Source organism: Ruditapes philippinarum, unplaced genomic scaffold (genome assembly GCF_026571515.1).
Source record: "Ruditapes philippinarum isolate M1 unplaced genomic scaffold, ASM2657151v2 ctg5775_1_1_1_1, whole genome shotgun sequence".
Classification (NCBI taxonomy): domain Eukaryota; kingdom Metazoa; phylum Mollusca; class Bivalvia; order Venerida; family Veneridae; genus Ruditapes; species Ruditapes philippinarum.
Window position 1 is genome coordinate 24,301 of NW_026862971.1, and position 24,818 is coordinate 49,118.

Sequence of the window (24,818 nt, forward strand, 5' to 3'; positions counted from 1 at the left end):
TTCAAACTTGGTATGGTAATTGGTCATGATCAGTAGATGACCCCTATTGATTTTGGGGTCAAGGGGTCAAAGGTCAAGATCACATTGACCTTGTAAGCAAAAACGGTTTCCGATCAATAACTAAAGAACCTTAAGGCCTAGGAACTTCAAACTTGGTATGGTGATTAGTCAGGATCAGTAGATGAGCCCTATTGATTTTGGGGTCAAGGGGTTAAAGGGCAAGGTCACCTTGACCTTGTAGGTAAAAACGGTTTCCAATCAATTAAATAAAAACGCTTAGGCCTAGGAACTTCAAACTTGGTATGGTGATTGGTCATGACCAGCAGATGACCTATTGATTTTGGGGTCAAGGGGTTAAAGGTCAAGGTCACATTGACCTTGTAAGCAAAAACGGTTTCAGATCAATAACTAAAGAAGTTGAAGGCCTAGGAACTTCAAACATGGTATGGTGATTGATCATGATCAGTAGATGACCCCTATTGATTTTGGGGTCAAGGGGTCAAAGGTCAAGGTCACATTGACCTTGTAAGCAAAAACGGTTTCCGATCAATAACTAAAGAACCTTAAGGCCTAGGAACTTCAAACTTGGTATGGTGATAAGTCAGGATCAGTAGATGAGCCCTATTGATTTTGGGGTCAAGGGGTCAAAGGTCAAGGTCACAATGACATTGTAAGCAAAAACGGTTTCAGATCAATAACTAAAGAACTTGAAGGCCTAGGAACTTCAAACATGGTATGGTGATTGATCATGATCAGTAGATGACCCCTATTGATATTGGGGTCATGGGGTCAAAGGTCAAGGTCATATTGACCTCTTGGGTAAAAACGAGTTCTGATCAATAACGGAAGAACCCTAAGGCATAGGAACTTCAAACTTGGTATGGTGATTGGTCATGACCAGCAAATGACCCCTATTGATTTTGGGGTCAAGGGGTCAAAGGTCAAGGTCACATTGATCTTGTAGGTAAAAACTGTTTCCGATCAATAACGAAAGAACCCTTAGGCCTAGGGATTTCAAACTTGATATGGTGATTGGTCATGATCAGTAGATGACCCCTATTGATTTTTGGGTCAAAGGTCAGGGTCACATTGACCTCTTGGGTAAAAACGGTTTTAATCAATAACGAAAGAACCCTAAGGCTTAGGAACTTCAAACTTGGTATGGTGATTTGTCATGACCAGCAGATGACCCCTATTGATTTTGGGGTCAAGGGGTCAAAGGGCAAGGTCACCTTGACCTTGTAGGTAAAAACGGTTTCCAATCAATTAAATAAAAACGCTTAGGCCTAGGAACTTCAAACTTGGTATGGTGATTTGTCATGACCAGCATATGACCTATTGATTTTGGGGTCAAGGGGTTAAAGGTCAAGGTCACATTGACCTCGTAGGTAAAAACGGTTTCCAATTAATTAAATAAAAACGCTTAGGCCTAGGAACTTCAAACTTTGTATGATGATTGGTCGTGACCAGCAGATGACCCCTATTGAGTTTTGGGTCAAGGGGTCAAAGGTCAAGGTCACATTGACCTTGTAAGTAAAAACGGTTTCTGATCAATAACTTAAGAATGCTTAGGCCTAGGAACTTCAAAATTGGCATGGTGATTGGTCATGACCAGCAGATGACCTATTGATTTTGGGGTCAAGGGGTCAAAGGTCAAGGTCACATTGACCTTGAAGGTAAAAACGGTTTCCGATCAATTAATTAAAAACGCTTAGCCATAGGAACTTCAAACTTTGTATGATGATTGATCGTGACCAGCAGATGACCCCTATTGAGTTTTGGGTCAAGGGGTCAAAGGTTAAGGTCATGACCAGTAGATACTTGATAACCCTTATTAATTGTTTGATCACTGGCCCAGGAGTCATGCATAATAACCTTATCACATGACTAATTGGTTGCTGATAGGGGGCATATATGTTTTACAAACATATCTTGTTCTTTATAGTACTGGTAGTAAAAAGTGATCAATTACAATGCAATTATGTTCCATTTCTTTTCTTTTTTTTTTCTTTTTTTGAAAAATGACTCAAAAACACCACGAAAATAAAAATAAAAAATACAAGGTATAACATCTTTTTCTTTAGCATATTTGTGGTTCATATAATACAAAGGCTATTATTTCTAAATCAAAAAGGTGACATTATCCATTTAATTTCAGAGTAAACGATAGTGAGGCCGATTTGACTGGGGTTATTTGGAGCCGAAACGGGAATACTATTCTCCGGCATTCGGAACTGTCTCGGCTATTATCATTCGGAACACCTCGGGCGACTTCAAGAATTCGATCTCCGAACTTGACGGAGATTGCCGAGTTGTTACGATTGGGCTATTATCTGTCAATCGCAACTACTCGGTCCTTTCCGTCAGTCTTCGGATAAGTTAATACAATCGGAACTCCTCGGGCGACTTCAAGAATTCGCTCTCCGAACTTGACGGAGATTGCCGACTTGTTACGATTGAAGTAAATATTGTAGATAATAGCCGAGGCAGTTCCAAATGATTATCTGTAATAACTGACGGAAAGGGCCGAGTAGTTGCGATTGTATTCTCCAGTCCGGTCGCTTCCGGTCTCCCCCGGTCTGTTTTGACCGGGATTTACTAGAGACCGGTGAATAGTATCACATTTACTGACCCGGTCTGTGCAGGTCTTCTCATAATTATTTGTAAAAAGGGTAATTTATTTAAATCAAAGATGTACAAGTAAACGCACATCAATAAAAAATTACATGATATAAAATTGTATTCTATATAATGGTACTTAACCACCCTACCTTTTACAATTGTTTTAATTTTTGTCATTTTTATGTAAATACACAATTTGAACCGTGTATGATTTTAATCTTGTTGTTTTTGTTGTTGTTTTTTGTGGTTATTATATTGCAATATATTGTTTTGTAAATATCTATTTCGTTAAAAGAATAGTAAATTACTATTTGCAAGTTACGTGGCTTTTTTTATTTACATTATATATATAATAAAATACATGTAATACAGTATAATGTTATATTATAATAGTTAGTTTCTTATGGTCATAAATGTAATATCGTGATTATCAATGCCAACATTTATAAACCATTTGTGTAACGCATGGTCAACAGCACACTTGTGTATTGTCCCTTATTATGTAATCGCTATTAGCGAAGACCCCCTCTTAAGACTTACAAAAAATATGACATTGAATATATTACCATGTTGATCATCTGTTATCACTCAATATGATATATATTTGTATCATAGTTTGGAGACCTTTCTGTTGAAAATGTGTCAGGGTTAAATCGTTTACATATACATGCACAGTGCGTTAACTGGAGTGCGGGTATTAGTTACCCGCACTCCAGAGCATTCCCATTGATTGGCTCATTTTTGCTGGGGTTTACATATTGTGACGAAAGAGAAAGGGAAAGCGACAGAAATGTCATATTCAGATGTTCGTTCATTGGTTCATTTTTGCCGGGGTTTCATATTGTGACAGCAGGGAACGTGCTTTTATGTTTGACTATGATACAAAAGAGAAAGAACACGAAAACACTCGGCAATCTGATTAATACTCGGGGGCTACGCCCCCTCGTACAAATCAGATAGCCTCGTGTTTCGGTGCTCTTTCTATTACTTAAATACTTTTTTTACATCTTTATGAATAATGTTTTCCATTTTCTTGTTTGAGTTTTATGTGCCATTTTAATACCGAGTTATTATGTTTACTATTTTTTATAAATATTGTAAAATAAATTTTGAAAATGCAATTGTCATATTGACCGACGAATACAACTCTAAAATTAACAGGAAAATGTCAGTAAATTATAGTAAATTTTTTAATATACACTGAACAAAAGTTCTAACCGACCACTCTGCATTTTCGCTTATATATGAAAAAGAATAATACCAATAGATCCGACTTTTATTTTATTTCGAAGAGAATGAACACATTGAGAATAATAAAATTATAACATTTTTCTATTTAAATTATACTTTATCGATATTTAAAAGAAAAATATGAACAGCCACTTCCCTGTCAGATAGAGGCTCCAGCATTAAACATTCCAACTACTACGGCACGATCCTGCATCGACATTCGTGTCATGTTTTATGTTTTTCACTTATAATGTTAACAGGGATTTATGCAATGTAAAATTTAATACTCACCACCTTCTGCACGGACATTTCGTGCCAAAATGTGTAAACCGCGCCCGGTCTCCCGCGTAAGTGCATGGAACCGTATTAATTTTTTTTTTCCACACATCGCTAGAAAATGACACACAAATCACCTCTGCAATTTTTTTTAAGGATCTATTGACCCGTTATAAAATAATCAAAATTTTAAAAGTGATCGGTTATAACTTTTGTAAAGTGTATTATATCGATTATTCTTTAACCATGAGTATTTTACTTTATTATTTTTTTAAATTATCAATCAATTGAATAATTCATAAATGTAATTTAGAATAATTCCTCAGAATCTTTACTAAACACGAACAACGAATTAAATAAAATGTTTCAAAGTTGATTTTGTCATATTAATACAATGAAAATGTTAATTTTAATGTTTTTCAGTGGATTACTGATTTATCCGTGAAAATTATATTTGGTAATTTCACAGTGAAAATTATCAAAATATAATTTCACTTTTTTCAATGACGAAACTACTTTTTTAAGATTTTACCCATGTGGTACCTCAATTTTATTTTTGCTGACAATTCTGACAATGTCAGGCTATTTAAAGAAAAAGAAAAGCTGAAATTGATAAATAACTTAATGTCTAAAGTAATAAAAAGAAGAAAACTTACTTCTAGATCTATTCATTCAAATCACCAAATTTCGTCTCTAAATTTTTTTTTGTTTCATTTTTACAGTCTGAAAAAAACATTCCTTCCCCATGCAAATTAAAATGCTCTTGATGACATTTTGGCATATTAAAGTATCCTACGAGCAATAACTGCCGTATGCTTTATGAAAAATTGAAAAGCATTGACAGCCATCACTCGAAAAATAAGTAAAACAACCCAGCGTTCTTGAGCTTTCAAGTTTTCCTGTTTCCTAGCTCCTTTTCTGAATGTTTTCACATCTGTCAACACTTATTTTTGTCTGTTACAATCCTCAAATAAGTTTTCTTTCTTTTAAAAAGGTGTACGACTAACAAATCCAAATTATATCCCTCTGAATTTTACACAATTATTTTCATCCCATGAAATACACAACTTTAAAAATGGCTGCCGCTTATAATTTACAAAGCCAGGTCTAATATAAATTCGCAGTAAGTAACAGAAATATGGATGGATAGTTGGACTTTTTCTCTTTTTGGTTGGACTTTTTATTATTAAACAAGCGATCATTCATATTTTTTTAATAAAATGAATATCACCGTCATTTAATGCTGATTGGCGGACTTATTTTTCAGCTCAAGACTTCTTGTTTTTAATGAGAAATTCAGACTAAATGGGGCTCTCAATGGGGGGAAACAGTTGTAATATTAACGTTAAAATTATGGAAATTTCGTTTTAACTTGTTTTTAAGCATAAAATAAAAAGAAAATTTGTCTGTTTGTTGTGTAAGATGAAATTTTATTTCATCGAGTGAACTTTAAAAACAGTATTCTCACTCGTGGCTACGCCACTCGTGAGAATACTGTTTTTAAAGCCCACTCGATGAAATAAAATTTCATATCTTACACACAAACAAACAAATATCCTCTATATCTTTTTTATCTAATTATTGTACACGATTATTGTTTAATCTCATATAAATAAAATGAAACATGCTGTTGTTTTTTAGAATTGTATGTTTGTGTATTCATAATAATAATAATAAATTAATTAATTTTAGAGATGATCTGTGTTAAGTAATCATTGTTACCAAAGTAAGTGACAAACATTCGTTTTTGGGAGAAAAACATATTTATTTGTTACGATTTCAAATAAAATATCTACTCCAAAACTGGGAGAGACCGGACAATAAACGTGTGATACTATTCGCCGGTCTCTGGTAAATCTCGGTCAAAATAGACCGGAAGAGACCGGGAATTACCGATAGGAGACCGACGAATAGTACTTCCCGCCGAAACGTCTTTTGTTACCGAAATGACTCGAAATCCTAAACATTATTAAGATGGCCGAAAGATGGGATGAACCACAGCGGAAAAAATCACGACACGACACAATATTCAATAAGTTCCATTCATCAGCTGATAAATCATTCCTTTGCAAGTCGTTTAGACAACTTTGTGATGATCGTATTAATTCTCTTGTATCTCTTGAAATTAGCTACTGCGATGCAGCTGCTGAATTTGGAAAGCCATTTTCTAGGGCAACGTGCCATGGAAAGCCAGTTATTAAAGAGCTTTATCCCTTTGCAAGTATCTTCCTAAGAGGTGTTAGAACTTTAAAAAGCATTTTAAAAGATGATTATCACACGCCTTGCAATGAAGAAGATGTAGGCCAAAAGCTGCTGACTCCATTGTTGAAATATCTCTTTGATGAAAGTAAGCAAATTAAATATTCAGTGATATTGTCCCGACACTTATTAAAATCTTGCAAAATAACGTTGATGACCGGCCATTTTTGTCGAAAACGAGAGTACACCATTATTTTGCAAGAGTTTAACAAGTCGGGTGTGCAAGTTATTTTAGATTAACTGGTGGGATAACTTCTCTATCGTCTGTCCGACCGGAAAAATAGGTACTTAGGAGCCTATGGGAACAAATTTCTGGGATACATATTGTTTTTGCCTTCGCCGTCTGTCCGTCCGTCAGTCAAGGCTATTTAAGAGAAGTAGGGGGCCATCTTACTGTAAACAGAACAAAAGAGAACAATATAGAGTTCATTCTGTAACAATAGGGCCTGTCTAAAACGCGGACGCCTTAAGCGGACAATATAAATATATAGGGAAAACGCTGACAATATAGACAAAGAGGAAAAAAGCGGACGATATAGATATATAGTGTAGACTAATTGGTGATGATTTTGGGCATTGATGAAGTTTATAAAAATGATGTGTAATTGGATTTATACTTTACTATATAAAAAAGTATAATAAATTAGCAAATTGGGAGAAATATTAAAGTAATTTATGATTGAATGTCAATGAATTTTATATTATATTTATATGACACATTTTCGGAATTTCTAAATATTGAAAACTAATATATGAAACAAATGGATCAAATGAATGTCTTTAGAATTACAATGATGGTACTAAATTGGCAACAGCTGATATGTAATTAAGGATATGTATTTCATTTTGGCATTGTTTTTGTCTGTCTTTATGTGCATTAGGCGGACAAAATTTTTGTTAGCAAAATAAAGAAAGCCTTGATTTTTCAAAATCAAAAGTTTGTAAGAGTATTTTTTAATCATAAATTATTGATATAAATAAGTAATGACATGCTGTTGTTTTTTATTGATACAATATAAGCAGAAGCGTGCTGCAAATTAACGGTAATTATATAAGTGTGAACAACACGCTACTGATTAATCGTGTCGGCACTTAGCTAGAGATAACATGATACGCATTTTGCGGACAATATAGGGAAAACGCTGAGGATATAGATATAGAGGAAAAAAGCGGACGATAATGAAATTTAGAGTAGACTTATTGATGATGAGGTGGGAATCGATGAACTTTATAGAAATGCTGTATAATAAAATAATATATTCATATACGTAAAACTTAATGGCAAATAAGATAATATATTTTTTTCAAATTACGAATGATACTAAATTGACCACATTAAAAAAAATAAGGATAAAAACTTTCATTCACATTTGTACAATGATTTTTGGACAAAAACACGCTTATTTATAAATTCATGTTTTTAAGGTTATTTTAAAGTTTAATGGTCGTTGATAAAAAGAAAAAGGCATGCACGTATACTCTTGTGACGGACACGTGTTGCAAATTAACGACAATTAAGTGTCAACAACATGCTACCTGATTGAACCTGTCCGCTCTTTGCCCTATTTTTGCGGACAATATAAATATATAGAGAAAAAGCGGACGATATAGATATAGAGGAAAAAAGCGGGCGCTATAGATATAGTGTAGAATGATGTGTGAGATAAAATTATAATAAAATAGATAATGATAGTGTATAGTAATATTGTGCAGTAATAAAAACGAAGATTAAGAATGAACTTCATTGCAATTTTATTTAAGCAATATAACACATTGTATTACCATATACCCTGGGAAAGAAATAAAGAGATATGTTCTGTTCTGTTCTGGTACATGAATTTATTTTACACATACAAATAATAATATCAATGTAACAACTTAATATATGTATATAGCTATAAAGAATATAACAATCACATATTTTAACAAAATCCCTTACTTAAGACAACAATATTAAAAGACAATGTAATACACGTTTATAGGAAAAACGATGGCAATATATACAAAGCGGAAAAAAATGCTGTCCAAAAATATATTACATTTAATTTATAATAAGTATTGTTTTAAAATAATAACTTTAATCAAATTAATTTAATTTTTTTAATTAAAAATTATAAAATCAAAAATTGTATTTTCAGACTGCAAATAACATTGATCTTAAAGTGAATCTTAATAAATGTAAAATATATTATCAAAAAGTTCGTTTTTCCTTTAAGAACATAAACCACAATCAAAGTCATTATCAATGGATGACACATCAATGGGGGCATTAATACAATTTTTATGGAACCATTTATTACATTTATCACATAGCAGAAAGTTTCTTTTATCTACTTAATGGATAAAATATAAATAAAACTAAAAAATATTATGAATTAAAGAAAGTAAATTGACATAAATTAATTATATACATGGTAGAAGCCAGATATATTTTTATTCATAACAGTTTTCTATTCTCCCGTTTTATACATTTATTTCGTCAGCGTTTTCCTTCTATATCTATATCGTCCGCCTTTTCACGATATGTCTATACATGTATTGTCCGCATTTTCTGTAGCCACTTTATTAATTGTACAAGGGTGAGATGTGTGATTACTTGAAATATACAAGTGTCGGTGCGTGATTAAGTCAAATACACAGGTGACACGTGGATACTTTAATTAGTTGATTGGTATTTATAGCAGAAAGTTTCTTTTATTTACTTAATGGATAAAATGTAAATAAAACTAAAAAATATTATGAATTAAAGAAAGTTAATTGATATAAATTGATTATATACATGGTAGAAGCCAGATATTTTTTTATTTATAACAGTTTTCTATTCTCCCGTTTTAAACATTTATTTCGTCAGCGTTTTCCTTCTATATCTATATCGTCCGCTTTTTCACTATATGTCTATATTGTCCGCGTTTTCTATTTCGACTTGATGAAATATGGTATAAAGTATCATGTGTATGATGAAATTAAACACGTGCAGGATTATATCAAATATACAAGTGACACGTGGACACTTTATTTAAATTAAAAAAAAATGGAATCAGTATATACATAAATATATAATTTATACATTTCTTACTGTTTTATTGTCTGGTAGAACATAACATTATTGTTCAAGAAAATTCATATCTTATTCAGGTTGATAAAGATTACAATGGGGAATAACATTGATTAATTTGAACAAATAAATAAACTAAAGTCTTTTTTAGCTCGACTATTCGAAGAATATGAGAGCTATTGTAGTCGCCCCGGCGTCGGCGTCGGCGTCAGCGTCCGCGTCGGCGTCTGCGTTGGTTAAAGTTTTTTGTAAAGTCAAATATCTCAATTATTACTTGAGATATTCAATTGAAACTTACAATACTTATTTATAGTAACAAGGTACATCAGATTGACAAGTTGGATAACTCTGCCTACAATATTGACAGAATTATGCCCCTTTTTAACTTAGAAATTTTGGTTAAAGTTTTTTGTAAAGTCAAATATCTCAATTATTGCTTGAGATATTCAATTGAAACTTACAAATACTTATTTATAGTAACAAGGTACATCAGATTGACAAGTTGGATAACTCTGCCTACAATATTGACAGAATTATGCCCCTTTTTAACTTAGAAATTTTGGTTAAAGTTTTTTGTAAAGTCAAATATCTCAATTATTGCTTGAGATATTCAATTGAAACTTACAATACTTATTTATAGTAACAAGGTACATCAGATTGACAAGTTGGATAACCCTGCCTACAATATTGACAGAATTATGCCCCTTTGGAACTTAGAAATTTTGGTTAAAGTTTTTTTGTAAAGTCAAATATCTCAATTATTGCTCGAGATATTCAATTGAAATTTAAACCACTTTTTTATAGTAACAATGTACATCAGTTTGCAAAATTGCATAACTCTGCCTGCAATATTTGCAAAATTATTTGCCCCTTTGAAACTTAGAAATTTTGGTTAAAGGTTAAAGGTCTTCAAAGATATTTACTTGAAACTTTACACATGCACTTAGGGTCATAATTGGAGGGTCATAATTGTATGTCACTGACCAAGTTCCATAACTCTATCTTGCATTAAGGCTGATTCATATCCCCTTTTCTACTTAGTCTCTTGGTTAATGTTTACATGCAAGTTTTATATATCTCAATAACTATTAAAGATATTTATTTAAAACTTCACATATGCATTTAGGGTCATAATTGTATTTCACTGACAAAGATCCATAATTCTATCTTGCATTTAGGCTGATTTTTCTCCCCTTTTTCAACTTAAAAATTCATGGTAAAGTTTTGCTTGTAAGCTGTTATCTCAATAACTACTGAAGGGTTTGTGCTTTTTTTGGAACAATTTTATGTATTCATAATAATAAAGCAGTGATTTACTTGATAAAACATCTAAATAACAAGCCTTTGTACCTTTTCTGTCAATTTTATGTATTCATAGGTAATTAGTATTATTATACTCAATAAAACACCCTTGTGACATTACCTATATCATGAATTTATAAAAAAAAAAATAGCCCTTTTGTGAACTTAAAAAATTTAACATTATCAAGGCTCTTTTACTATCAAGCACTTAGAATAGTCGAGCGTGCTGTCTTACTTACAGCTCTTGTTAATTATTATAATAATTACACCTTTCAGATATTACTTTATAAAAGCCAATTATTAGCCTTTAATGTGAATTTAACTATGCTCAGTCATTTTACACTATATATCTATATCGTCCGCTTTTTTCCTCTTTGTCTATATCGTCAGCGTTTTCCCTATATGTTTATATTGTCAGCTTAAGGCGTCCGCGTTTTAGACTGCGCCCGTAACAATAGAAGAAGGGGCCATTGCCCTCTATTAAATAAAAGAAATATCCCAGTACTGCCTTTTTCCGATCAGCTAACAGATTTTTCTATGATAACTGACAGTGAAATTATAAAAATAAAATTTCTCTTACACTTCTGCAAATATTATCATTTCAGCTAATAAATGCAAAAACTTTTTAAAATTTTACCTGAATTATTATTATGAATCGTGGACAAATCATTACTCACCACCCATTTTCTAGTTCTTCAAAATTTCACAACCACTTTTCAATCAGTTATTAACAAAATATAAACTGTACCACATAAAAATTGTCATACAATGTTAAAATATAACCAGTTATGTATTTTGAAGAAATTTTGACAAACTCAATCTCAGATAAATGGTAATAAACAATTTTAACCTATTTATAATGCCATTTTTAGCTCGACTTTTTTTTTTTTGAAAAAAAAAGGAGAGGTATTGTTATAGTCAGGTCGGCGTTGCCATTGCCGTTGCCGTCCGAAAACTTGTACCTGGATCATAACTTTTTTATTTCTTGGTGTATTGTCTTCATACTTGGCCACAACAACCCTTGGGACAAGACCTTTCAGTAGACCACACTAACCTTGACCTTCATCCATAAATGACCTTGACCTTCAAGGTTAAAAGTCCAATTTTTGCTTGTTCATGCTGTTATTGGCTGTTACTTTGTTATTTTTGAATGGGTTGTCTTCAAACTTGAACATAATAATCTTCAAGGATATCCCTTAAAAATAACCAGTCAGACCTTGACATTCACTCATCAATGACCTTGACTTTTGAAGGTCAAATTATTGAAATTTTCATTTTTTTGGCTATTATTGGCTGTAACTTTGTTATTTTTGAATGGATTGTCTTCAAACTTGAACATAATAATCTTCAAAAGATAACTGTTAAAATATACCGAAAGACCTTGACCTTCACTCATTAATGACATTGCCTTTGAAGGTCAAATTATTGAAATTTTCATTGTTTTGGCAGTAACTGACTGTAACTTTGCTATTTTTGAAGGGATAAACTTCATATTATAACAGAACATTCTTAAGGACCAGACCTTGTTGTTCATCAAACCCAAATTTGCTTGGGCTCTTTAATGACCTTGACCTTGAAGGTTATATTACTGAATTTTCTCAGATTGTGTATTTATCGGTGTGTGTGTATGTATAGTATATGTATTATATATAAATATATATATAAATGTGTGTGTGTATATATATACATATATGCAGGTATATATATATATATATATATATATATATATATATATATATATATATATATATATATATATATATATATATGTTTTTCTATTTTTAGAAAAATTGCGTCATTTTTTTCTATTTTAGAAATTGCGTCATTGTTGCTATTTTTAGAAATTGCGTCATTTTTTTCTATTTTTAGAAATTTCGTCATTTTTGTTCTACGAGGGCTGTCCGGAAAGTTCGTAGACAAGGCTATAAAATTATTTTAAGCAGACATATCAATATGATGATTTAATACTTTACTTAAGTATTTATCTGCTACATATTTCTAAATTAAAAAACATGATAAAAGTAATATTCGCAAAGCGTCGATCACCATGGCAACATGATCAACGAACCACGGAGCACTTTGATTTCATGATGATAGCTACTCGAATAAAAAGTTGCTAAAAGATGTAATTTTACTGCAATCTCTCGTTTTAATTTTGTGACATCATAGGATAGTATAACATGATATTCAGTGTAAATTATGATGTCATACGTAAATAAACAGCTTGTTTACGGCGATTATTACGGAATGCCGTTAGGGCCATCGCCTATGAATGTGTTGATCTGAAACGCGATAGTCGATAGTACGATGGTGAAAACACGAAATCACGAAACTACGATGGTGAAAACGCGAAAGTACGATGATGAAAACGCGATAGTACGATGATGAAAACGCGACAGTACGATACTACGATGATGAAAACGCGACAAACTATCGTGTTTTCACCATCGTACTGTCGCGTTTTCACCATCGTAGTTTCGTGATTTCGCGTTTTCATCATCGTACTGTCGAGTATCGCGTTTCAGATCAAACCATTCATAGGCGATGGCCCTAACGGCATTCCGGAATGCCGTTAGGGCCATCGCCTATGAATGTGTTAATCTGAAACTCGATAGTCGATAGTACGATGGTGAAAACACGAAATCACGAAACTACGATGGTGAAAACACGATAGTACGATGATGAAAACGCGATAGTACGATGATGAAAATGCGATAGTACGATGATGAAAACACGACGGTACGATGTTGAAAACGCGATAGTACGATGATGAAAACACGACAGTACGATGATGAAAACGCGATAGTACGATGGTGAAAACGCGATAGTACGATGATGAAAACACGACAGTACGATGATGAAAACGCGAAATGACGAAACTACGATGGTGAAAACGCGACAATACGATGGTGAAAACACGATAGTTTATCGCGTTTTCATCATCGTAGTATCGTACTGTCGCGTTTTCATCATCGTACTTTCGCGTTTTCATCATCGTACTTTCGCGTTTTCACCATCGTAGTTTCGTGATTTCGCGTTTTCACCATCGTACTATCGACTATCGCGTTTCAGATCAACACATTCATAGGCAATGGCCCTAACGGCATTCCGTAGATTATAGGCAATGAAGGTGCGTACATTTTGTGTTGCAAAAATGACGTCAATTAACGGACGGAGCAACATAATGATATTAACTTCATAGCAACGCTAATATGGCGCCAACTGAGATTATAATCTTTACCTTTAAAACAAAATTAACCATGAAATGTTAAAGGCAACTTGTGTTTAAATGAATAAATGTCAAACAAGATAAAGAAGCGGTGATGACAGGATATTGTATAAGAAATGCTCCAGAAGTGACCAAAAGTAGCATGGCTGAAATATCGTAGATTGCGTTACAACATTTTTTGAAAAAGGCAGACATCTTACACACAGTATGGGAACCAGTGAAATCTTTATTTTTAAATAATAATTTTTTAATATGAAATGTATGAAGCAATAACATGTATTAAGTATACGTCAGACAGGTACCATGATGGCTTTTGAAATCGGAAGAAATTAAATAGTTGGTAAACATGAATTTAATTTGACGCCGTTGACGTTGTCAAAGTGCTCCATGATTATGTATATATGTTGTATGTAAATACTTTTCAAATACAAACGTTAGTCACAGTTCAGTAATTTTTGATAAATGTGTTCGCTAGATATGTATTTTTATGCTGACAAAATTTGTACAGCGTATGTATTGTTTTACAATAAAAAAATGAAGATGTATATAAACTTTCCGGACATCCCTCGTATTTTTAGAAATTGCGTCATTGTTTCTATTTTTAGAAATTGCGTCATTGTTTCTATTTTTAGAAATTGCGTCATTTTTTTTCTATTTTTAGAAATTGCGTCATTTTTTTCTATTTTTAGAAATTGCGTCATGTTTTTCTATTTTTAGAAATTGCGTCATTTTTTTCTATTTTTAGAAATTGCGTCATTTTTTTTTCTATTTTTAGAAATTGCTTCATTTTTTTTCTATTTTTAGAAATTGCGTCATGTTTTTCTATTTTTAGAAATTGCGTCATTGTTGCTATTTTTAGAATTTGCGTCATTTTTTCCTATTTTTAGAAATTGCGTCATTTTTTCTATTTTTAGAAATTGCGTCATTTTTGTTCTATTTTTAGAAATTGCGTCATTTTTTCTATTTTTAGAAATTGCGTCATTGTTGCTATTTTTAGTAATTGCGTCATTTTTTTCTATTTTTAGAAATTGCGTCATTTTTTTCTATTTTTAGAAATTGCGTCATTGTTGCTATTTTTAGTAACTGCGTCATTTTTTTCTATTTTTAGAAATTGCGTCATTGTTGCTATTTTTAGAAATTGCGTCATTTTTTTTCTATTTTTAGAAATTGCGTCATTGTTTCTATTTTTAGAAATTGTGTCATTTTTTTCTATTTTTATAATTTGCGTCATTTTTTCTATTTTTAGAAATTGCGTCATTGTTGCTATTTTTAGAAATTGCGTCATTGTTACTATTTTTAGAAATTGCGTACTGTTGCTATTTTTAGAAATATGCTTAATGTTTCTATTCATATATATACAAAATATATAAACAAAACTAATGTGACAAGACAGACCAACTAAATTTATAAAAACATGGGTGCAAGTTTTCCGGCATGTGCCGGAAGTTCCGGTTTTTCACGTGCCGGAGGGATCATTTTTGCAAATCACGTAAATCCGTTGAGATATTTGGAGGGGTATGGTGCGGGTCTACTCTTTCAAACTGAGAAGTACCACCGATTAGAAGTTCATAATCGAGAACGCTATATAACATACGGATGCTCACGGTTGTTCTCGAAGCGTCAATAGTAAACTTTCGCGGAAACTGCCGATAGTTTCCGAAGATATACGAGATGTTTACGAAAACATGTATTATTAATCCCGGCATGCAATTTTATCCGTGAATTTATTACAACGATTTAGATTGGCGCGCTAATTATAATCATCCAATAAAAAAGCGGCTTCGTTACCGATTCGGCTACAGAGTAATATGTAAACAGAAAGTAATTGTACAATTTGTTAGTCAAAATGAAGTTTCTACACGAAGGATTTAATACAAAAGATATCGAGAAGACCTCATAAAAATAAATGGAGATGGGAATGGTTGTTTGTATGTGATCGAAACGGGGATAACTACGGAAACTGGCTGGAAAAGCCAGACGTTCCCGGCGTAGCTTTCTGCACTGTAGAAACAGAGACATAGATCTATGTCTCTGGTAGAAAATCCATCAAGTATGGATCCAGGGGAAAAAAGAATTAAATGCACGCAGACGATCCAAACCATATGAAAAACAAACTTACTGTGAAACATAACCAGGCTTGTTTTAATTATCTTTTTTGAAAACAATTTATTGTTTGTATGGAATCAGGGTCAGCTCAGCCCTAATTAAAACGTAAACTCGGTACAAATCAACTCAATTTTCAATTTATTTATATATTGGTTTGTTTTATCACTCTTTACTGTTTGAACCACAATATTAAATAATGGAACCAATATATGAATGCACATTTCTTTTTGTGTTGAAATGTTTTTGTTTATATAATTAAGAAAAAGAGAGAGAAAAGAAAAAAATAATTATGTGAGCAATATTTAAGTGAAAATACTATACTACAGTATGTATGTTATCTGGCATGTAATCATTCAAGGGAATTGCATTTTAGGCCTTCAAATTAGCTATAATGCAGGAGCTTCCGGGGGCCTCCGGCCCCCTGGACCCCTAGCCGGGCGTTGCCCTGGACCCACCGGGGGCCCTGGCGGCCCCCTGGACCCCAAACAAATAGTTCAGGTTTTTCAAAATTTTTAACTTGCACCCATGTAAAAAGGAAACATCAATATATGTTCAAACCTTTCTATGTTTGCGTTTAGAAAAAGTAAAAAGTCGGGCGTTGCCCCCGCCCGGCGGTGGCTCTTGTTCAATCTTGATATCCCCGTACTGCCTCTTTCCGATCAGCTAACAGATATCTATTGCAGTAGTAAAGCTGTCACAATTGGGGTATGGATGTACATCTCAATGTGCATAACAGAAAAAGCCTGTTCTTTTGAATTTTTTAAGGTCTTAGGGTCTATTTGACCCCATTCTAGTGACTGCTTTCTGAAAAGTTATCAGAGAATGCTTTTCCTTGGTTAAGTGACTGTAACTTTACTGACGTATTACCTTCCAATTAAGAATTGTATAGTAAAATATGTACATATTAAAATTATAGCTTTTGAAGTGCAGTATACATTATGACTTAATGATATTGCAACAGTTGTCCAACTTAATATCTATTTCTGCAGACTAACAAAATACTGAGTCTGTAAATCAATTATTTTTAGAAAATTATTGTGATTTGTAACTGGGTAAATAAAGGATTAGTGGAAAACACACATTTTACATATTTTGAACTAAAATACTGTTATTTTCTTTTTTAACACCATAATTGACATTGCTGCTGATAAATGTAGTCAAGGTAAATACAAGATGTGCTTACAGTTTGGTTACATGACAAATAAGGTCAAAAATAAAGAATTTCTAGGGATGATTGAAAAGTGGTTGTGGTCAAGGTCACACTATCATTTTGAAGTTTCACATTATTGCAATTAGAGTAAATAGGTACACACATTCGTGTGAGAACTGTAACTTTGTCATGCATTGAATGATTTTAAAATAACTAGGCATAAATGTCAACTACATTAAGACGATGTGTCGCGTCCAAGAATTACGTCCCTCCTCAAAGGTCAAGGTCACACTATCAAAATCGTGTCTGGGCTGTAACTTTGTCATGCATGTAAGGATTTTAAAATAACTTGGCAAAAATGTCTACAACATCAAGATGGTATGTAGCGTCCAATAGTCACGTTCCTACCTCAAAGGTCAAGGTCACACTACCATTTTGAAGTTCACTTTATCACAATTAGAGTTTATAGGTACAAATTATACACCAAATTATGTAATACATTTTGACATTGTTGTCCTTAGACGTCATATGACGTTGACGTCATTTCCTGTTAACAAAGTATACCTGATGAAGACATTTGAGTCGAAACGTGGTATTATGTTTAAAAAAAAATAATGACATTTTTTAATTGAAACTGGAGTTGATTTCTATATTCAAATTTACATTAGTTTATAGGTACACACATTTGTGTCCGGGCTGTAACTTTGTCATGTATCAAAGGATTTTAAAATAACTAGGCATAAAAGTCGACCACATCAAGACAATGTGTGGCTACAAAGACCCAAGTCCCTATCTTCAAGGTCAAGGTCACACTTATAGTTTGAAGGTACTCTAGAAGAGTTTGAAGATACACATTCATGTTGGGACTGTTACTTTGTCATGCATGGAAGGATTTATAAAATAACTTTGCACAAATGTCTACCACATCAAGACACGGCTAAGGCTCATGTCCATGTGTCCCAAATTACACAACAATCATGCCCAGTATTTAACTTTTTCTTGCATTGAGGGATTTTGAAATAATTTGGCACAAATGTCTATCTCATAACAACATTTTGTCATGTCCAGGAACCACGTACCTTCTTCAAAGGCCAAGGTCACACTTATATTTTGAAGGTTCATGCTATCACAATTAGAGATTACAGGTACAATAATACAAAGAACAATATTCATCAATTAGTTACTTTCATTCTCTTTTCTTTTCATACCTGCATGCTTAAGAAATATTTTCAGGGGCATTCGTCACTTGGGTGACAGCTCTTGTTCATGATATGTATAATAATTAAAAACAACCACAGTAAATCTGTCCTTTACATAAGGATTGTGAAATTACCCATCACAGACTCCTCCATCTAAGCTTTTACACATGTGGTATATTTATTTCTGATAATACAGAGTTCAAATGTCAATAAAGTTAAAAATACATGTACATAGAAAAAACATGGTTTATAAATAACCTATATACATGTACTTCAGATAAGAATGCCTATTTGAAAGCTTTTATATCAACAAGGCGACACATCAGACTCGCGAAGTTCTAGTTTTTACTATTTTCTGTCCTTAACTGAGTGAATGGGTAAATAGGTTTTGAAATATTGTTACTGACAAGAATCTGACCCAGGGGCATTTGTGTTTACAAACACGTTCTTGTTTTTACCAGTACCTTCCGATTTCTGTCATCTTGGATCCCATTATTATGGAGTGTATTTGACGGAAATATTTTTATGCGGCACAAAGTTTATTATGCTGCGTCAGACAAAAATGCGGCCTGTTTTCCTCAAAAAGTTTAGGCTCCACATTCAAAATATCAGAACACTGGAAACGAACAATTTTTTTTACGCCTTCAGTGATTTTTCCTGTTTATATAACAGACTCCGAACAAAGGCCTTTTCCCAATTGAAATTTTCTTTAAAATCATGCAGTTTTCCTAAAAATCTGAACTTAAATCTGCTTTTTTTCTTCCCAAATTAGCAATTATAGCAATAATTGTTCCCAAAATCAAGCCTCTTCCCAATTAAGTGAGAAAAATCACTAACCATAACACAATTTTTGTCGTGCCATTTTGAATTTATGTAGCGCAAACGGGGCAAAGTCACATCCTCAGTAAATATAGTTTTCAGCAAATAAACAGGGTAATAGTTGTATCTTTTTGCATTCCAGAGTCTCAGGAGTGTCTAATAGCAAATCACAGTGATGAGAATGAGACACAAGTGATGATAAGACTGGCTACTCATTACTTCTCAAAGCTGTCAGTGTCAAAAAGTTTTATCATGGATAAGAATGCATCCGATAAAGGAAGAAAATGCTCTTGTTGGAATTCAGAGAATGACTTCTTGGATTATTTTGGTGACACGTCAATTGGTAAGTCAGACTTAATACTAATTGCGGCTTTATTCTTGGAATAAAAATGATCATCCATGCAGAGATTGACTTTTAACTCCCTTCTGCAAAGCAGAGTGGAGATTATAGGAATCATGCCTCCATCTGTCTGGCGGTCTGTCAGTCTGTAACAATTTCGTGTTATACATTTTGAACCGCTGAAAATATTTTGAAATAATTTTGCACAATAATTTTACCCAAATGACAACAGTTACTAGATTTACTATAATAAATAGCAGTGTAGTAAATTATTTTTTAAAATACTTATTTAAAAGTGTTTGACTGTTAAAGTTACATAAAATTTTTAATATTAAATTTATATAAAAAAATTATTATCTTGGCTTTGAATTTTAACTTAGTTAATTTTTAATTAATTATATATAAATTTATTTGAAAAACTATTTAAACTTTAGTTTTGAATTAATTTTAGCAGAATTATTAACGGAAGCCTACACTTAAGAGTTTTTTAAAAAATTTTAAATATTTTTTGTGACAAAAAATTCGCTGCTTTTATACTAGGCAATGGTAGCAAACTCTACCTCACTTAAATCACAGGTTTGCGAATGCAGACAGAAATATCCCATAACGCAGCTTTTAACATGGCGGTCATGTGTAAAGTTTACAACTTTTAGTAACAAGTTTACGTGTTTTAGAGTGATTTAAACAATGGGAAATTTAATTATTCAGAAATTTTGCAAAAAATGTGGCCCTTAAACAATTAGATTAAAATGATTTTCCCAGACATTAACCATTAAAAATTGTTGAAATTACAAAAAATTTTTAAGGAAAAAATAGGAATTCTTTGGAATTTAAAGAAAAAAATGGAAAAACTTTTCATAAAAGATGGATTTTTTTTCCAAAAGTTTAAATTTGGCAAACTATTTTTTTTAATTTTGCAGGCTGGTTTAATTTTTTATGCATGGTACATTGCCAAATATTTCACATGTCAAGAGAAATTTTGAACTATGAATATGTCTAAATAGGCTAGGCATTTTAGCCAAAAATAAGACCCAACCTCAAACAAATTCCTTCAGAAAAGATATTTGCATATTTATTATCTACTATATATGTGTAGCTACAGGAAAAAAGTCCTCAAAAAAATTCGAAGTATAAAATGCTAAAAATGTCATGTTTTGAAATCATGTGTTTTCAATTAGAAAAATTAAATAACCCAGATATTCTACGAAAATTTGGTCATTAACAAAGTAAAACATTAATACACAAACATGCTTTATTTAATCCAAAACACTTCCAACCAATGTTGATTACATTCAAAAAGTCGCAACACACTGCATAATCTATACATCATCATTTAGACTGGTATAAACATTACCCACCCACTAATGATAATTTTTTTTTTACTTTAAGTCAGATTCCATTTAAATATTCTTACAAATTAGCTCTACCAAGATTAAAGTTGTATGAATCTATCTGAATTCATATTATAATTCAAAATTGCAATACATCTTACACAAATAATTATTATTTATAATATACATTGTATTTGCATTTCTTTTTCTGAAAATCAATCCTTCAAGTAAATATCTTACCAATGCCAAATTGCACTTACTTTACCATGGAAGTTTTGTAAAAAAATATTGTAAAAAGACATTTTAAAATAAAATGAATCTTCTGAATGTTAAGACACTGAAAAAACACGATGTTATTTCATTATTTTTGTCACCGAGGCCCGACTATCCATATAGTCTGACAACGCTACACATGTATATATACATATTGCCCTGCCCTTGTTCAATGCTGAAATTATATCTCCACTTTTTCGGCCGGTGCTGTTGAAACCTTTAGCCTGCCTTTTTCACAGAGACACATTGTTTCGCATCTGTAAAATTGTTACAACATAATATGATAAATAAAAAATGCGAACTTTGCATTCTGCTTTTAAAATAAAACAATTTTATGTCAAACTGAAAATGTAGGTACTATGAAAAGCAAGATAGGATTGTGCTTTTAGATTTATATTTGAATTATCCTATAAAAATTCATACATTAATGAGGGACGTTTAGCCTCAGCAAAAACGTGCTATTTCTTCTTTAGAAAAATTGTTTCATGAATGTTATAACAAATTTAAAAGTGTTAAATTGGCCTACGCTGAAAAAACGCTAACTTAAAACATCATAATGGGCCATATAATAGGGAAAACTGAACAAAAAACGGCCCCTACCACTTTCATACAGATAACTAAATTGAAAGTTTTGGTCACGGACTTTCAAAACACTTGCCTTCTTACAGTTTAAAATGCCCCCACCATACCCGCACCCTTACAGTTTCCTTACGCGACCCTTCACAAACCCAGAACGAAGCCACAGTCGCCATGGCGCAGCAGGGACCGACAGCGAGGTCACGAGGAACCCCAAGGACCACAAGGTCCAACCGTCGGCGACTATTTTAACATGCCCACAAAACATCGCAGAAACTCTGCGTTTCTTTGCGATCCTGGTTTGGTCGCCGTTGGAATCGCCGTGGAGTCGCCATTTAGTCCAGCAAGCATCGTATAAGGACGCAATAAGAATGCCAATAGACGTAGTTACACCGACTAGGACCGCCGTTAAAAGGTCAACTCAAATTGAAATTTAAACTGTAAAAAGTATTGTTTTTTAAGACGTAGCCCCAAAAACGGTAAGTAGGGTCGTCGTACAGTCGCAGGACGGTCTCCGGACAAACGCAATATTTCGTCGTAATTCGCCGTAAAAGGACGCAGAGAAATAGCCACAGTCCGCAGCTGGTCCCGATGATCGCCGTTGGTCGCCTTTGGGGACCCCAATTACAGGTGCGCAGTGGAAACGCCATGGACGTAGAAAGGTCGTATTGAAACATAGAGAAAACGTACTGAACACAAGACTGCAGAGCCCCGGACCGTCTGCGAGAGAAATTTGAAAGAAAAACCAACGATTTTCGAAAGAAAAATGCTATTTTACTAGTTTTCAGGTCGCAGTAAGGTCATGGTTTATGTGTGAGGGCACCATTAACGATGTAGGTATGAGTCCTGTCTGGGTTTTGGAATCTATTATCTGACATGTGAATTCCCTTTAGAACAGTTATATATGCAGTAGCGCACAAAATTGAATCTGGTACACCAACTGTGTATTAAAAATATAGAGGGGTTTTCTTTGATTTACGCCTGAGAAAATGTTGGTATGAGCAAACTCTTTTGTATGTGCATTTATTATAACCATGCTGTAAAACAATAATGTATATTTTGTGTTGATATATCAATTTTCTGTTGTATTAACAAACCTGAAAGACACCCAATTGTTTTGTTTTCATTCATTCAATAAGATATATCTACGTAAAAAGCCATTTTTCTCTCACATCCCATTACCCCTTGTGTAGAAGTCAGGTGTCTATCCATCTTCTAACTAATTATACAACAACTGTTCTATAAATGCTGACAACAACATGCAAAACATTACTTAAAACATACATACAACTGGCACTGGTATCGTGAGGGTAGATTATCAAGCTACACAACATTTAAAAGAAAACAATTGGAGCAAATTTATTATGTTATAATATTAAGAATAAAATGGTTTAGAATCGGAAAAGATATGATTAAAATCTATATCAAATGCAATTTTGAAAGTCTGGTCTGTTAACACCTCATTTTAATTTTCTCTTTGAATATGTCATCTTAGTATTTAAGTAAATTTTGTGTTTTTAAAACCATTTTGATAAGTGAAATCTATTGCCATTTTGACATTACATTATTTAGACTTTTCCAAAAAATTTTTAAAAATGAAAAGAATAAAAATAGTTTTAAAAATAAGAATAAAACTTTTAAAAAAAAGAACAGAAAAAAATTTTATTTTGGATTTGTTTCAAAATGCAAAACCCTCACTTTCAATATAAATTTCACAAAATTTTGAAAAAATTCCCCCTTCTTTTTTAACAAAAAATATAGGGTTTAATATATATTTTTGAATTTTATGTTTAAAACTGGAGAATGGAAAAAAAAATGGAATTTAAAAGGGGAAACTATTTCCATTTTTAAAAAAAATTTTTTACGCAAAATACAACAAATCAATTTGAATTTTAGTTTTAAAAATTTTTAACAAAAAAATCAAAAAATTTTTTTTAGGGTTTTTTAGTAAACAATTTAATTTTTCCTTTTTTTAACGATTTTCCAAAAATTTTCTAAATTTTGTGGTTTAATTTTATTATTAGAAAAATCAGTCCAAAATTTACACATTGACGGACATTTGTAATAATATCGTTTCACATATTTTTTTTTCCTTATGTCAACATAGCATGGACATATCAAAACAAAATGGTATTCGTCTTCTAAATCTATAGTATTACAACATAAACAATATCTTTCACTCCTTGCATGGGATTCTATTTTGACCCTATCTACCCGTTTGTACTCTTAGTGTATGTGCAAACATTCTTATTCTTGTGATGTAAAATCTAAGATCCTTTGGTAATATGTTAAGATAGTTTTCGTATGAATATAATTCTTTACAATTTTTATCAAGTTCTAAAACAGAATTATTTTCTACAGATGAATGCCATATTTGTATATAATAATCAATTACTCTTTGTTTAAATATTTTTGGAAATAATTTACTATCTACGATATTATTTTCAAAAAAGTATTCGGATAAACCATATACAATGTATAACTAGCATTTCTTTAACATTTGATACCAAGTTTTTACCTATATAACAATCAGATAAACTTAATTCATATGTTTTCCGTAAAATTACAGCACCAAAACTTAATTATTCTTACGTATCGATTTATACACAATGGGTAACGGCCGAGTTCGCCGTATATACGAACATTGCTTGTATTGGCTCTTACATTTAAAATTCTTTTACAATACTTCAATTCTTTTACAATACTTCAAGTGAACACGCTCAATTATCTTTTGATTTGCTATAACCCCATACTCTCATATGCATATGATATGATTGAACCTACAAAAGAATCAAATAATTGTCATAATAATTATGTCTCCCCCACCTCGGGGGGAGACATATTGTTTTTGCCCTGTCCGTCCGTCCGTCAGTCAGTCCGTCCGTCCGTCAGTCCGTCCGTCCATTCTTCGTTTCCGGACGATAACTAGAGTTCCTTTTGACCTATTCAGCTCTCAAACTTTCATAGGATGAATGGTCTTATTGAGCAGATGATTTCCCTATTGTTTTTGGGGTCAGTAGTTCAAAGGTCAAGGTCACAGTGACCGTTGCG

The 24,818-nt window shown here is 32.5% G+C and overlaps 1 protein-coding gene across 1 annotated transcript; it reads left to right on the plus strand.

Annotated features, from left to right (window-relative positions):
• The first annotated feature begins 6,018 nt into the window (after positions 1-6,018).
• On the plus strand, positions 6,019-19,649 carry LOC132720815 (uncharacterized). Its single transcript, XM_060705037.1, has 2 exons — positions 6,019-6,475; positions 19,390-19,649. The coding sequence occupies exons 1-2, from the start codon at positions 6,103-6,105 to the stop codon at positions 19,632-19,634; spliced, it is 618 nt and encodes a 205-aa protein (XP_060561020.1). The 5' UTR covers positions 6,019-6,102; the 3' UTR covers positions 19,635-19,649.
• Positions 19,650-24,818: the final 5,169 nt, after the last annotated feature.

Excerpts from the sequence above, each read along its gene's own strand:
- LOC132720815 (XM_060705037.1), top strand. The coding sequence starts at position 6,103 with ATGGCCGAAAGATGGGATGAACCACAGCGGAAAAAATCACGACACGAC. Across the intron at positions 6,476-19,389 it reads GAAATATCTCTTTGATGAAA|AGTCTCAGGAGTGTCTAATA; the intron begins GTAAGCAAATTA and ends TTTGCATTCCAG.